Raw genomic sequence first — 13,835 nt, forward strand, 5'->3', positions numbered from 1 at the left:
GATTGAGTAACTTGCTGTCAGAGGCGAATCTATTCATAGGCTCCCCTAGACGAGAAGACCAAACACATCATCAAAAGATATCCAATACGAGCTGAGCTCACTTTGATTTATTCTTTATCACGAGTAAACAAACCTAAGGACATCCATCACAGCCCATGCACTCCCACCAAAAAAAAGACAAAGGAAAAAAGACAAAAAAACAGTCATTTTTTATGTTGCTTGAACTTCAGGCCAATCTGGTGAATGTGGCCCTGATTGACCACACCGGGTCTCTACAAACAGCTTAAGACCCATAGCTAGCCTGTGGCTAAAGGTCGACTTAGCTCCAAGATAAGCATTAATTAAGTCAGGCCACCAGTGTCTAGTTGGAGGAGGATGAGGTAGTGGCCTGGAGGAGTTAATGATGGGCTCGTAGGGGAGAGGACCTGGGGAGGCTCCTCTAGTCCTGCCTGTGGTCTGGGTGAATGGATGTGTATATCATTTGGTGTAGAGAATATCACTCTCTAATTTACTGTTTGTGTGTACATGTGCATACAGTATCTGACCTTAAGTTTGAATATGTTTTGTTATGTGTGTGTGTGTGTGTGTGTGTGTGTGTGTGTGTGTGTGTTGTGTATGCATATGCACCTTTGTTTAAAGCTTCACTGAGCTGCAGTCACAGGGTAACCAGCCTGCTTCGTTCTCACCTGGTTGATGTGTTCACTCCACACACGGCGCTAACCAAGTCCACCTTGTACCTGTCTGTGCTCACTCCACCCTCTGAATAATTCACGTGGGCACCTTCACCACCGAGGCAGTCGCTTCCAGCCACAGCCTCCAGCTGGGCCTCCGACAGAAGGCAGGCAGAGCCGCCCAGGAGTCCTGACATCCCCCTTTTCTCCCCACCACAGTCAGTCCCAGACACCAGCTGATGCGGGCCCCCTCCCACCGTGGCATTACCAAGCAGGGAGCGCAAGTTAGGAAGCAGGGCCCAGCGCCGTGTCGGCATGATGGATGAAACCGGGCGCATTTGGTGGGTTTGGAGTTTATTGCTTAAGTGACAAGAGGCTGACAAAAGCTGTCAAAGCTCCTGCCAGAATGTAAGTGTTACAGTGCAGGTGTACATTTCATTGTTTGTAAGTTCTGGTTTCTGGGAATAGGTGTGTGTGTGTGTGTGTGTGTGTGTGTGTGTGTGTGTGTGTGTGTGGTGTCCGAAATAAGTAAGATGAGCAGGGGAGTAGAGGAGAAAATAAATGCAAGCGCTGACTCAAGACTCAAACTGGCCCACAAACATGCCAAACACACACACACACACACACACACACAGACAGGTAGGCAGGTGAGGGCAGAGGTGTTAATTTGCTGAGGAGGAAGGAAAAAGGAGTTACGGCAGAGTGCCAGCTCCTGACAGCACAATCCATCTAGCTCAATAAATTTAATGAAATCCAAATTCCCAAGGAAAAGTATGTCATAAACACATAAACACACACACACACACACACACATACACACACACACGTCAGAGAGTGAGCAAATGAGGGAGAGGTGTTTGGCAAAGGAATGAGAGGATGTGATAGGTGTTGAGGCAAGAAAAAAAAGGAGAGAGTGTGTGTGTTAGAATGTCTGAAAGTGTATGTGTGTGTGTGTGTGTGTGTGCAGAGAAATCTAGATAGAGAGAGTGTGAGCATGAGCAAAGTGTCAGCGAGGTGAGAGAGGATATGGGAGAGGAAATGTGTTAGGAGACTGAGAGTGGAGACTGAGAGAGAGAGAGAGACAGAGAGAGAGAGAGGGAGGGAGAGGGAGAGGGGGGGAGAAAGAGAAAGTTGAGAAGGAGGGGCGGGTGTGTAAAGATTGTCCCTGAGTAACCTCTCTACTTCCAGGAAAAGACAAGAACATGCTCCAACATCTCTCCATCCTTCTGCCTGGACCGACAAGTGCTTCAGTTCATCAATACAGTCTGCTTACCTACCAATCCCCTCTACTGGAAACGCTACGCTCTAGAATCTTTGCTGGAAACTAAAACTAAAACACAGTGAAATTAAAATGTCAAAACCAATTATGAATTTGCATCTTATTTAAAGGAAATTACAGAGTACAGACAAAGAAAATTACTAACATCAAATAGATTAAGTGAAAACTCCCTGGCCTTAGAAATCGGAAGACACAGGCAAACCTGGCTTCCTAGGGAGGAAAGGCTGTGGTTGCAGTTCAGTGAGGGAGTTGTAGAAGACGAAAAACACAAGAGAGAAAGAAGAAACAGGAGTAAAAGAAGAAGTCCAAAAATCATATCATTAGAAAGCTGCAAATAAATATTATTAAGAGTACGGAGTTTTAGTGAGTTTGAGGTCTTGAGGTGATGTAAGTTTTGGTGAAGAGTGTGTTCGTGTCTGTGTGTGTCTGTCTGTGTACTTATGTCTGTGTGTATGTGTGTGTCTGTGTGTATGAGAAAGAGTGTGTGTGTTGTTGATATTGGTGCAGAGAGGATCAAGGCCTCGTTGGCATGACTGGCATGCGAAATGGGCTGCGGCCCAGAGACCGTCAGCAGGCACAAAACTGCACGGCTGACACAGCTCTTGATGAGGCAAATCAATTAGCCTGGCAAGCGACCCGCCTCACGCAGAGAAACAAAGACACCTTCAATCCGGAGCCCTGGCTGCTGGCTTTCACTATCTCTCTCTCCTCTCACTCTTTCTCTCTCTCTCTCTCTCTCTCTCTCTCTCTCTCTCTCTCTCTCTCTCTCTCTCTCTCTCTCTCTCTCTCTCTCTCTCTCTCTCTCTCTCTCTCTCTCTCTCTCTCTCTCTCTCTCTCTCTCTCTCTCTCTCTCTCTTTGTCTGCTCCTCTCTGGTTTCTTCTTCTAGCACATTAATTATTCCACACTAACAGAAAAATGAAGGGACATTGGCCTTCTCCCTTCCTTGTCTTTTGCTAGCTTGCCCTTTCATTATTGGTGAGGGCAGAGCGCTGTCTCTCTCCTCTCTCACTCACTCTTTCTGTTTCCTGTTTCAGTCAGACCAGACTTCCTCCTGACGTTCACATGCTGTTGCCAACATTTTTGTACAGGTTCTTCTCAGACGCAAGCAAGTGAGCACACAACAGATGCACACATGTACACAGAAAGACTGTCAGACACTCAGACACACACACACACACACTACTGGGAGGGTTGTGTGCAGGCTTTTCTCCAGAGCCAGAGGGCTGCAGGAGGAGTCTTGATTAAATATCAGCAGCTGTCCCTCAAGGCACTGCTCTGATGACAAGCAGGCACTGGTGTTTTGACAGGCCGCTCCACAGCACTCTGTGTGTGTGTGTGTGTGCATGTGTACTGTGTACCTATGTGAACTGTGCTTGTGAATGTGTATGTCAATGTTGACAGGGTGCCCCACTCTCAAAATATTGACTGCTCTTCCATGTTACCTTGACTGTATATGTGTATATACTGTATATGGGTGTGGATGGGGTTAAGGGTTAGGCATTTTAAATGTATGCTCTTTGCCAGACTGCCTCATTGGTCTGCATCTACCTCACTCTTCTACTGTGTGTGTAGTCCTGAGGGTGTTTGCAATTGCTCTATTGTGACAGAAAAACTGACCTTCACAACACTGTGCACACCGCTGTTCAATATTACTTTGTTATTTTGTGTGTTGACGTGTTTGACGTGATCTTTTCAGGCCTCATTATTGTGGCTGTGTGTGTGTGTGTGTGTGTGTGTGTGTTATGTATTGACACTGACAGACCACCACACTACAACTGTCTGTCACTCCATTCAGCCAAGTTAGTGTGTGTGTGTGTGTGTGTGTGTGTGTGTGTGGGGGGATGGGGATGCTGGAGGTCAATGAGTTCTCTGTCAACATTTCTCTCAAACAGTGTGCCACTCCCAGTCCCAGTCCTCCAGGAAAATGACCTCAGGCAGGATGGATGGCACACAAGCCAAGCAACCTCCTGCCAACCGATGACACTCCACACACTCACTCAGTCACTCACACACTCACTATCAGCAATGACACACTAAGGCCTCCACTAAAACCTCCCAACCGTTAAACTGGCCACAAAACACCTCTCAACATGTCCACAGCGCTCCCTCGGTGTTAGCATTGCTTCACCAGCCATGTACATTAACTGATAAAGCTAACAACCAGTGCTAACTAGACCTGAACCTAGCACTAGCATGTCAAGGGGGCAGGCGAACGTTCGGAGAGCGTAGACACTATGGCGGATCTGAGGCTAAATAGGAGACCAGTTCCACCTAGCCATTCCATTGAACCCCATTCAATTTGGCAACACTTTGACATCAAATAATCTTACAGCTGAAGCGTTAAGCCTTTAAATGAACCTTTTATATTTCCAGAGAAATACAACATTGTGTGATTGGCGTCATAACCTCGTAACTGACTTACCGGCTGAGTAATAAACTTTTTTGTGAAAACAATGTTAACATGACATAATTCACGTAATTAGCATGTGACCAGAGAGGGTTAAAGCGTCCCTCAGGAGCAAAATAACCGTATTCTCTGGATGAGAACGAAAGCATCGGACCACATTTCAGCAAAGTTTTGATCGATTGACAGTAGGCTATGAATGTGGCAAGTGCTGTTTATATGAAATCACATTTCCAAATTTTTCAAAATTTTCCTCACGGGATCAAAAGAGTATATATACTTATACTTACTCATACATTTATCTACGAACAACTAGGACATTTAAGAAAAGTAAATGTAGATGTGGTGGTAATGAAGTAAGGGGCTACAATCTCTTGGTGCAGCTATCACAAGAGTTACACGAGTCAGACTACGTGCCTACGTTGCATCTACGTCCCCTGAGCCTGCGCAGAAAGCCTCGTCGACCAATAGAAAACGGTTGAAATTTGCTTCACCCGTCTCGACTGCGCGTCTATGTGATGACACTGTCCATATCTTTTACTGTCTATGTAGCATGTGCCCTTCTGATGTTTAATAATCACAGGCTGGAAGCTAACGTTGATAGATGTGTCCAGATTAGCGCAACAGAGACACTGGCTGAGGTCATTAATCCACCTCACCCCTGAGCCAAGTTCTAATGGCTCGGAATTGGCGGCTGTCATTTTTCCAGGCGAAGTGAATCTGTCATATGCGGCGTTTCTTCAGAGACGGCTCTTGTATTTCTCCTCTCTGCCTCACTAATCACAGGCTAGTCACAATGGCACTGGACTGGTGTTAGATCACGCTCACCCTTCAGCTTCTGGTCATTTCACCTGAGGTACTGCCAGTCACGGTAGTGGGATGAGTGCTAGATTCTCATAAACATTCTTCTGTGTGCTTCGCTACGGTGTGTGCTAAACTGCTAAACTGAAACCTCCATGACCCAACTCAAAACACCATCTATGCATGACACATTACTAATGAGAGAACTAATTAGTCTCATTCTAGACCTCTTCTGTGTCCTTCATCCACCTTTTCCTCCTCATTTATTATGTTTTTCATCCAGAGGATCTAACGCTAGGCTAACTGCTAAGTGTAATTAGGCTACGTTTATGCATACATATAACCTCTATGGGATTCTCTGTGAGTAGGAGCCATGACCAGACTACGGCTGCTGTTTTCTTGCCCCTCCTCGGATGTTTGAACATGCCGAATTCCCTGGTGAAGCTGATCCATCATCATGAGCACAGATCCTTACACAAGTCTCATCAAAAGCTTTTGAGCATGTACTCTGCATGTCAGAGCATGCTCCTGCTCCTGTCAAGCAAAGGCAATGGGAGAGATGGAGGTAGAGGGAGAGAGACAGAGAGAGAGAGAGAAAGAGAGATGGAGGGAGGGAAGGGAGCAAGAGAGGCGCTTTTCAAGCGTCAATCAACCAGGCGCTTCAAAAGGGTACAAGCACTGGGTCAGCGTTTCGTGCAGCCTGGGCTTTCGTCATGTGAGAGCGCCTCTCAACATGAACACCATCCAGATGAAGGCTGGGCCCTCTGATGTTGGCCATGCACTTCACTTAATTAAACACCTCCCTCCACACCGACCCAACAAAAAAATGCCATGCCATGTCCCACACACATACACACACACACACACACACACAACAGCCATAATTACGCTTCTGTTTTGGCATGATATTTTATTATCATATTCAGGCCTGATTGAAAATGGAAACAAAGCCAAATGGAACACAAAAGAAAACAATAACAAAACTACACAAATATCACAGCATGACTGATTACATCCTTTCCCCATCCGCCTCAAAATCTTGTAAAGGGATCAATCCCATCCACGACTCCTTGGTGACGACTGCACGCGCTCACTTCCGACGGCTTACTTACCAAGGAGAGGGGGGGGAAAGGCTTCCGTGTGTCACCCACTCTTCAAAGGCGCCGTTCAACCCGTGACGAGCGTAAAACGCCCGCCGCTTGCCTCCCACCAGCCTGTGACAAGAGTAACGACGGGCCGCTTTGATCTCGTGCTTAAATCTCAATTGTCTGCGTCGGGCGTTCGCCAGAGCAACTTTAAAAGGCACGACTCATTCTGAAGCAAAGGAGAAGCTCCAGGTGTCCTCCTTCAATTTCTTTTCAGCTTTGTGTCTTAAAATGGTATTTAACATTTACTGTATATACAGCTCTGGAAAAAAATGTCCACTGCACATTTTTCTGATGTCATCCTACAGTTGCTGAGTGACATTCGAATGAGTTGACGGTCAACCACTGCAAATTTGAATATGACAGTCAACTCATTCGAATGTCACTCAGCAACCGTAGGATGACATCAGAAAAAGGTTGCGTTTAATTCACAAATGTTGCTTGCGTCATCTGTTTGTTTTCTCTCTTTCTCTCTCGCTGAATTCTTCTTAATTCTGTGGCCTAATCTCCGAGCTGTCAGATAGCCTCCCACAGACAGCCCAGCATGTGCTTCACTAACAGCGCGCACGCACACACACGCACACAGGTCCTGCAGTCACTGCAATCAGCACTTTCTCCCATAACTCATGTGGTGAGAGAGGCTCACCGTGTGTCAGCTTACAGTATTTCTGTCAAGGTTTCTTAAACAGCACTGAACCAAGGCTGACAGAGTTCTGAAGAGTCCCAAGCTGTCCCTCTCCCTCTCCCTCTCTCTCTCTCTAATTTGTCCTAATGCAAACTTAATTTCTCTTTACCCCTGTCGATCTCCTATTGGTCTTTCCATCTTGTTTCCCCCTTTTCCCTACCCCACCCCCCACCCCCTCCCTGTCCTCTGATGATGAATGTGGGGAGTATTTCTATAGGGTTTAACAGCTGAGCTGGAAGACCCATATCCCAGATGAGAAAGTGCAGCGTGGCCAGCATGAGCTCATGGCTACTATGACAGATCTGCTGTGTGGCTCTTGTCAGGGCTGAGGTCTATTACAGGACTAATAATCATTAATTACCACAGCAACAATAACGCCGGTCACGGAAGGGGGGGTGGGGGGGTTGATTCAGCATAGAAGGGATCGACCCTAGCACCGCATGAGTCATTCCTGGGACGTGTCACATCTCCACCCAAGTGTGAGCCGGGAGTCTGCCATCACCCCATCCTCTCAGCAACACACGCTCTGCCCCCCCCCCTCCACCACCCCCTACCCCCAAGTCTATTAGTCGTCCACCCAGCACGTCCACTGTTCCATTACTCAGTGATGACAAACACCATCCCCTTCCAACACCACACATCTCACAAACATACATATGGTACAGACACACACACACTATGTCCACACTCACTCAATCCATCGCTCGCTCACTCGCTCACACACACACACAAACACAAGGCATGTAAGGACAACCAACACATTCCAAATCATTGTTTCCATGTGACACTTGAAGGATGGTGCCTTTACCAGTGCTGGACAAAGTAGGTGTGGGCTGTGGAGAATGGACAGTTGGAGGGGGGGGGGGGCTTTGTGGAATGGACCTGGCAGATTAGTTCCAGTCAAGATACTATCAGATAAAGTACAGTGGGAGGCATCTGTGACCGCCTCTCCTACAGGTCAGGATCACACTCCACTGGCCTGTGATCTAAGGTCATCTGTACTCCAAGATCACCCTTGGTGGTCTAACTAAATTGGAGAGAGTTTTCTTAATGGACACACACACACCGACACACACTCTTACACCGATATCAATATCAGCCCCATTTTAAAGTACCTTTATGCATGACAAGCCAGAGAAAAAAATATTGTCAAGGATGTCGACGCAGTTCTTGAAGTTGGCATTTCATGCAGAACTCAGAATGCGCAGCAACCGTGTACTGCTGAGCAGACATCATCTGCCCTGAATCTATCAGTGGCACCAAGGCTGTGCCTTTAAAAACGTTTGCTTGCAGCACGTCACAATGAGATTCCATGAATCAGCTCAACAGTCACAGCATCACTCATCATACTGCTGCTGGCAGACTTACACATGCAGTGCTATACTTGGCATCTGAGGAACTCAGACACCCCCCCCCCTTCCCTTCCCTTCTAAGCTATGGTTCAATATCAGAATGGGAGTTCACATACACTGACATCATCCACAGTGGACAGTCCAATCTCCCAGGAGTCAGTCTGTCTTCGGTGGATGTGAACCTCACCTGTGCCAACCTCACCCCCTTCTCGCTAGACTGCCAACGTGCCAGATCAGAAGGCTGTGGGTGGGTTGCTGTAGCAGTGAAGAAAAGGTCATTGCCAGACTTAACGCGCACAGTACTCTTGCTTATTTTGCTCTGGGACCTTGAGAAAAATCAGCCATTGATTTTAAAAATCCAGTTTATGGCCCCATCAGGGCTGAATTGCCTCCTACCTGATCAATTCTCAATTCCTCCTGATCCTCTACCATGCACACTTGCTCTAAACCCACTGTAATTGTAATGCTCTTGATTAGTTCAAACAGTTAAGGTGATGACTTTTGAGCAATGTTCCTGGGCAACCACATAACCAGTTCCATTTATTCTGATTGGATTATCATGACGACTTGCCTGATGACTTAAGTTCTCCAGAAAATAAATGGTTGCTCAATATAAATGGGAATATGCCAGAACCACAAAAATGAGGAACACTGCCCAGCGACATTGCCTAAAAAGTTGCCCTGTGTATCATTAGCTTTAGGCTAGTTAACCACACCAGAGATGAGCTCCGCCAGACAGCTATAGAAGAGCATGATGAATGCAATGCAGGAAGACCGAAGAGAGTGTTTGGGGACCCCTCAATGAATATCCCTTAACCATACCAAAGGCACGGACTGCACATTTGTAGCAGGAAAGCCATGAACTCAAAGGAGAAAAGCAACTGGAAACAAATGAGCTGTCCAAGACTAATGTGAGCTGGAACTGGCCAATGTGAATAATCAACTGCAAAAGGTCCTCATAGGGTAGGACACAGATGCATCCTATTCACTTCGTATTGGGGCCTTCTGCTGTAAGTTAAGAAAAAAAAACTTTGACTCATGATTCACGGGAAACACTTTAATCCTTCCCACAGAATGTGCCGTTTACCCGATAGCGCAGAGCTAATGTTCCGGACTGTTGGTTCCGCATGGTTTCAAGCGCATAATGAATAACCGCGAAATTACTTCAGAAAGTAGGTCTCTCGTGTGTAGCTGACAGGAAGACATGCCGTTCGGTGGAGGCCAGCCAAATCCACTTGTTTTGTTTTTGTTTCGCCAGCTCCTCGCGGTGGAGTGGCGCGCAAACAAACTCGTTATATCAACATAGGGGAAATACCTGCGGGTAAATTCCGCTGCTGTCCAACAGCACCTGGACCCAGAATGTTCTTCCTAAAAACTAATCCTGTGCTTCTGTTGACGCGAGGCTTTTATACAACTTGCTTGGTGGGCTTTATGCTTAATTACCGAGTGTCAAGTTGCCTGTCTGAACCCAGCTGTCAGTTGGACATCCATCTCTGGGGCCCAACTGCAAACAGCTTTCCCTTTCACACACCCCTCTATTCTGCATTGGCAAAGTCATTTTGAACGTGAATTCCACACGGGGAGAGGGGCTGATTTCAAAGACAGTGCGCAGTGTAGGCACAAAAAAACAATGTTTGTGTTACCATCTGTTACGTCTGTTTATAGGATGTCCAAAATGCCCTGAGCTGACAAATTGTATTCTTTACTAGTGTAGCCTACTGTAGGTCGAGTGGGTTTAGCAGCCATTTGTATCAAATGCAGACAATGGTCCTTGCCTTGCAGCTGTGAGCGCGAAGTCTAGTCAGCTAGGCCTATCTATTCTGAACAGTCCAACAAGACCTCAAGCGGTCATTGAAAAAGCGCAGTTTAGGTCAACAGGTTCTGACAAATATGATGACGGATCATGGGCAGTCGTAACAGCAGAACATGTGTGCCTGCCTTTCACCATAATCAGTCGATGACCAGAGCAAATCCATTATATTCATGCAACTAAAAATAGACTGGCTGGCGTTGAACATGTTGCTTTTAGGCTACCAGAAAAATATGAGGCAAGAACGTCATAATGCACGATGAATGAAAAAAAAAAATAAAAAAATACTCAGGAATGTAAATGTAAAATTGTGTTTAGTCTTATAAAATATATAAAATATAGACCATAATACTTAAGTATTGCTAAACTTAGTCTAACATGAAGCCAAAGACCTGTTGCTGTATGAAGTAGGCTAGTACACATCCACAAACTTGCCAGATTTCACCTTAAAATGCGTGCATGCAAGTAAAAACACTTCACCAGTAGCCTAGACTACAGACAGCGGTTTTGGTTGTACTGTGAGTTACAGCCTATAAATATTTCCAAGGGAAAGTTTTGTTAAGAAAAGATGATGACTGTTAAACTTGAGACCACTACAAAGCACGTACACCACTTTTCCAAGTCCCCAAGTTCAACTTTTCAGACAACAGTACATTGATTCCACTAACTAGGCTATTGTTTAGTGCCTGCCAAAATAGCATGCGATCTATTTCAGCAATTTGACATTTTTCAATTAGAGATCTAGATCAAAGTAAGCAGGCAGGCGATAATCTTTTGGAGAGGATTATCCAACAGGAGTCGCCAAATATCACAGGGAAACTTTAGAGGCACGGTTTCTATGAGGGAGCCCTGAAGTAGCAGCCCTCATGATTTAAGTTGTAGAAAACATAAAACTTACCATCACGCCTGAACTGTGTAGATCGGAATGATTTAGCCAGAGCCTTCGAGCTTTGATGAATCCCGACCAACAATACGAAAAACAGTGACAGTTGCATTCTGCACTGTGTTTTGATCAGATGCCCTCTGGGTGAATAAATTCCAGATACCCCTGGATGGAAAAATGAAATGACACCGTCCCCCTTTCCGTCGGCCGTATAGTTGTGTGCTCGCGTACAGTTTCCGCAAGCTTATATTCTGTTCACATAATTGAGGTCATGCAATCCTGAAATCGCTGCCTGACCTGTCGCCGTTTTATCCGTAACCTTCCTGAATGTAGCAGGTTCATAAACCCCCTTTCGCGGCAAATGTAGAATCCATACGCTGCCGCCTGTCTCGCCGCTTTATCACTTGTTGTATTATCTTGCACCGACCTTGTTAGGCAACAGAATATTTTGAATTCCTTTAACACTACTTATATCTGAGGGGGTCGTAGGCTATATGCTTTCTTTCTGTTAAGTAGAACAGGCTGCAAGTACACGGTGGAAAGAGTGCGATTTCCTCGTTACGCGCCGAACAGCCTTATCTGAAAAGTTACGTGCACGCACTGGTGAGTTGATTAGACGGTGAGATCAAAAAGGGTTGTCCCCTTTCCCCGAAGGAGGCGAGGAACTGCTCCGGGAGGAGAGCAAGTGCGCAGTAAACTTCACTGCAGGCGAGACAAACGAAAGGAAAATACTACCGAAGTGCCTGAATGACGCTCAAAGGGAAATATTTCTCACTTAGTGAGCTTGTCTGCCGGGGGTTGTCTGACATGAAATCACTTGTTGAAAACTCGCTCATAACAAGAAACAATGTTTCCAAGAACGAGCAGAACTTTTTGTGCATAGTCTACTCACTTTTACCAAAGCATAGGTTACAGCGTTTCTGGACATGTTAATCAGAATTCCATCAGCGATGCCATTTCCGATGTCAAGGCCTACATGTCACCAAAATAGCCAACAATAAAAAGGTCAACAACCTTACGATCCCGAGTATAAACAAAGTGATACATCCAAAAATGTTCTATTGTAGGCCTACTTCTCTGTTTTCAACTCAAGAAACAATACAAAAGCTCCTCCATTGTCCACTGCAGTTGATTTATGGTAAAGGGGTGTCCATTATAAGAAAAGCAATTTAATTTAGGTTTCAGACTAACACTTGCTTAAAATACCTAATCAGTATATCATTATTTCTCATGTATGTGCATGAGCAACAGAGAGACATAGAGAGGGCAGCACAACTGTCCATGTAACAAATCTCCCTGTAAAAATATCTTCAAGGGCTGATATCATCACTTGATTCCATTTTGTCTCCAGGTTGTGGGTGTTCTCATCCAAATACATTATTATTAGGGCAGCAATAAAGCTTGTTGATGGACAAGTATTGATTGTTTAAAACATCTTAAAAGCTTCCATGTTGTTATGATACAAAAGTGTACCTTAAACAAGATCACAAATATGTATAAAGGCCTAAGGGGATATCTAATGAATGTGAAATACAAAACATCATTTTGTTATTTTATATTAATGAAGCACAGAGCTACCTTCACATCACGTGTATAGAGGAGAGCTGGAAGGTTTTGCACTAAATTATGCTGGTTTTATAGACTTTGTGGCATAAAACCCTGATTTATGAACATGAAAGTATTCCACATCCACTGTGTTGTTGCAACATGCGCTGAGACAGTTTTGGTTTTGTCCAGTGATCTCTGAAAGTTGTTTAAATAGAGATTGCAATGTTGTAAAGTTGCATGGAGTCTATCATCACTAGACATCATCAAATTAATCATGGACTTCCACCAAGCATGCAGACCTCCTGCTTTTGATTTGTATTGGAATACATATCAAGTCAAAAATTAGTGTTGCTTAATACTTTCACACCTTTAAATCTGACTCATAGAATTCTCTACCGTACTTTTGACATCTGTTCATGTCCCTTCTTATTTTTCCTCACTAACTCAACCTAAACATCTTCTTCTCTCATCAGGGCCTTATCATAGGGTACATTTGCTGGCAGGCCCACTACTGCACAGAGGGGTTAACATATGCTAAACACTGAATCATTGGCGCGCCACTACAACAAGGAGCTCTGCATAGTCACACAGCACATGTTGTGGTTATTTGGGTTACTGAGGTGGTTCTGGGGAGGGCCAAGTGGTGGGGGCATAATCTGTCATCGACCAGGCCAGACGATGGTGGCCTTTGCGGAATGTCCTTACGAGAAACAGTTGGACCCTGTGTAGCATGTCACGCAAGGGAAAGCAGCAGACAGCGAGAGTTGGCAGGTCATCAGCTCAGCTTTCAGACATTTTCACTTCAGCTTTTTTTTTTTTTTTTTCGCCATTAAGTCCAGTCCACGCTGTAGTTATTCTAGAGTTTTTTTTTCTTTCTTTTTTTCCCAATTAGGAATTAGTTCCTGGGTACAATGTGGATTTTGCCAAAGTGAGTTTGACTGTGATGTTTTGCCAAGTTCTTATACTCACTACTTATTTTTACTCTTTGGCTACAAATCTCAAAATAATCAAGATTTTCACGTCACCCTACCTTGATGTCATAATCGGTCTGGCAGACGATAAAACCATAAGAAAATCTTTTCGAGATAAGATTAGGCTTAATAAATCATATTTGCATTCCACTGCGGCCCATAATTCCCCCAGCAATTACAATGTCACCTAATCTGCGGACCGAGGCCTTCCAAACTAATTTCTGCGTTATCACTTCCGAGATACCAGAACCTGGTTTGAAAATGATCCGGTGCAAATCCGGCTGT

The 13,835-nt window shown here is 45.1% G+C and overlaps 1 protein-coding gene across 3 annotated transcripts in view; it reads right to left on the reverse strand.

The window, feature by feature from the left end:
- The window catches only part of pdgfd (platelet derived growth factor d), a 48,832-nt gene extending 37,142 nt beyond the window's left edge, over positions 1-11,690 (reverse strand). For all 3 annotated transcript variants that reach the window (XM_048263816.1, XM_048263815.1, XM_048263814.1), the window contains exon 1: positions 11,047-11,690. In XM_048263816.1, coding sequence (XP_048119773.1) covers positions 11,047-11,143 — 97 coding nt within the window. In that variant the 5' untranslated portion in view covers positions 11,144-11,690. The remainder of the gene's footprint in view (positions 1-11,046) is intronic.
- Between the last annotated feature and the right edge of the window lie 2,145 nt (positions 11,691-13,835).

Source organism: Alosa alosa, chromosome 15, assembly GCF_017589495.1.
Source record: "Alosa alosa isolate M-15738 ecotype Scorff River chromosome 15, AALO_Geno_1.1, whole genome shotgun sequence".
In the NCBI taxonomy this organism is placed as follows: Eukaryota; Metazoa; Chordata; class Actinopteri; order Clupeiformes; family Clupeidae; genus Alosa; species Alosa alosa.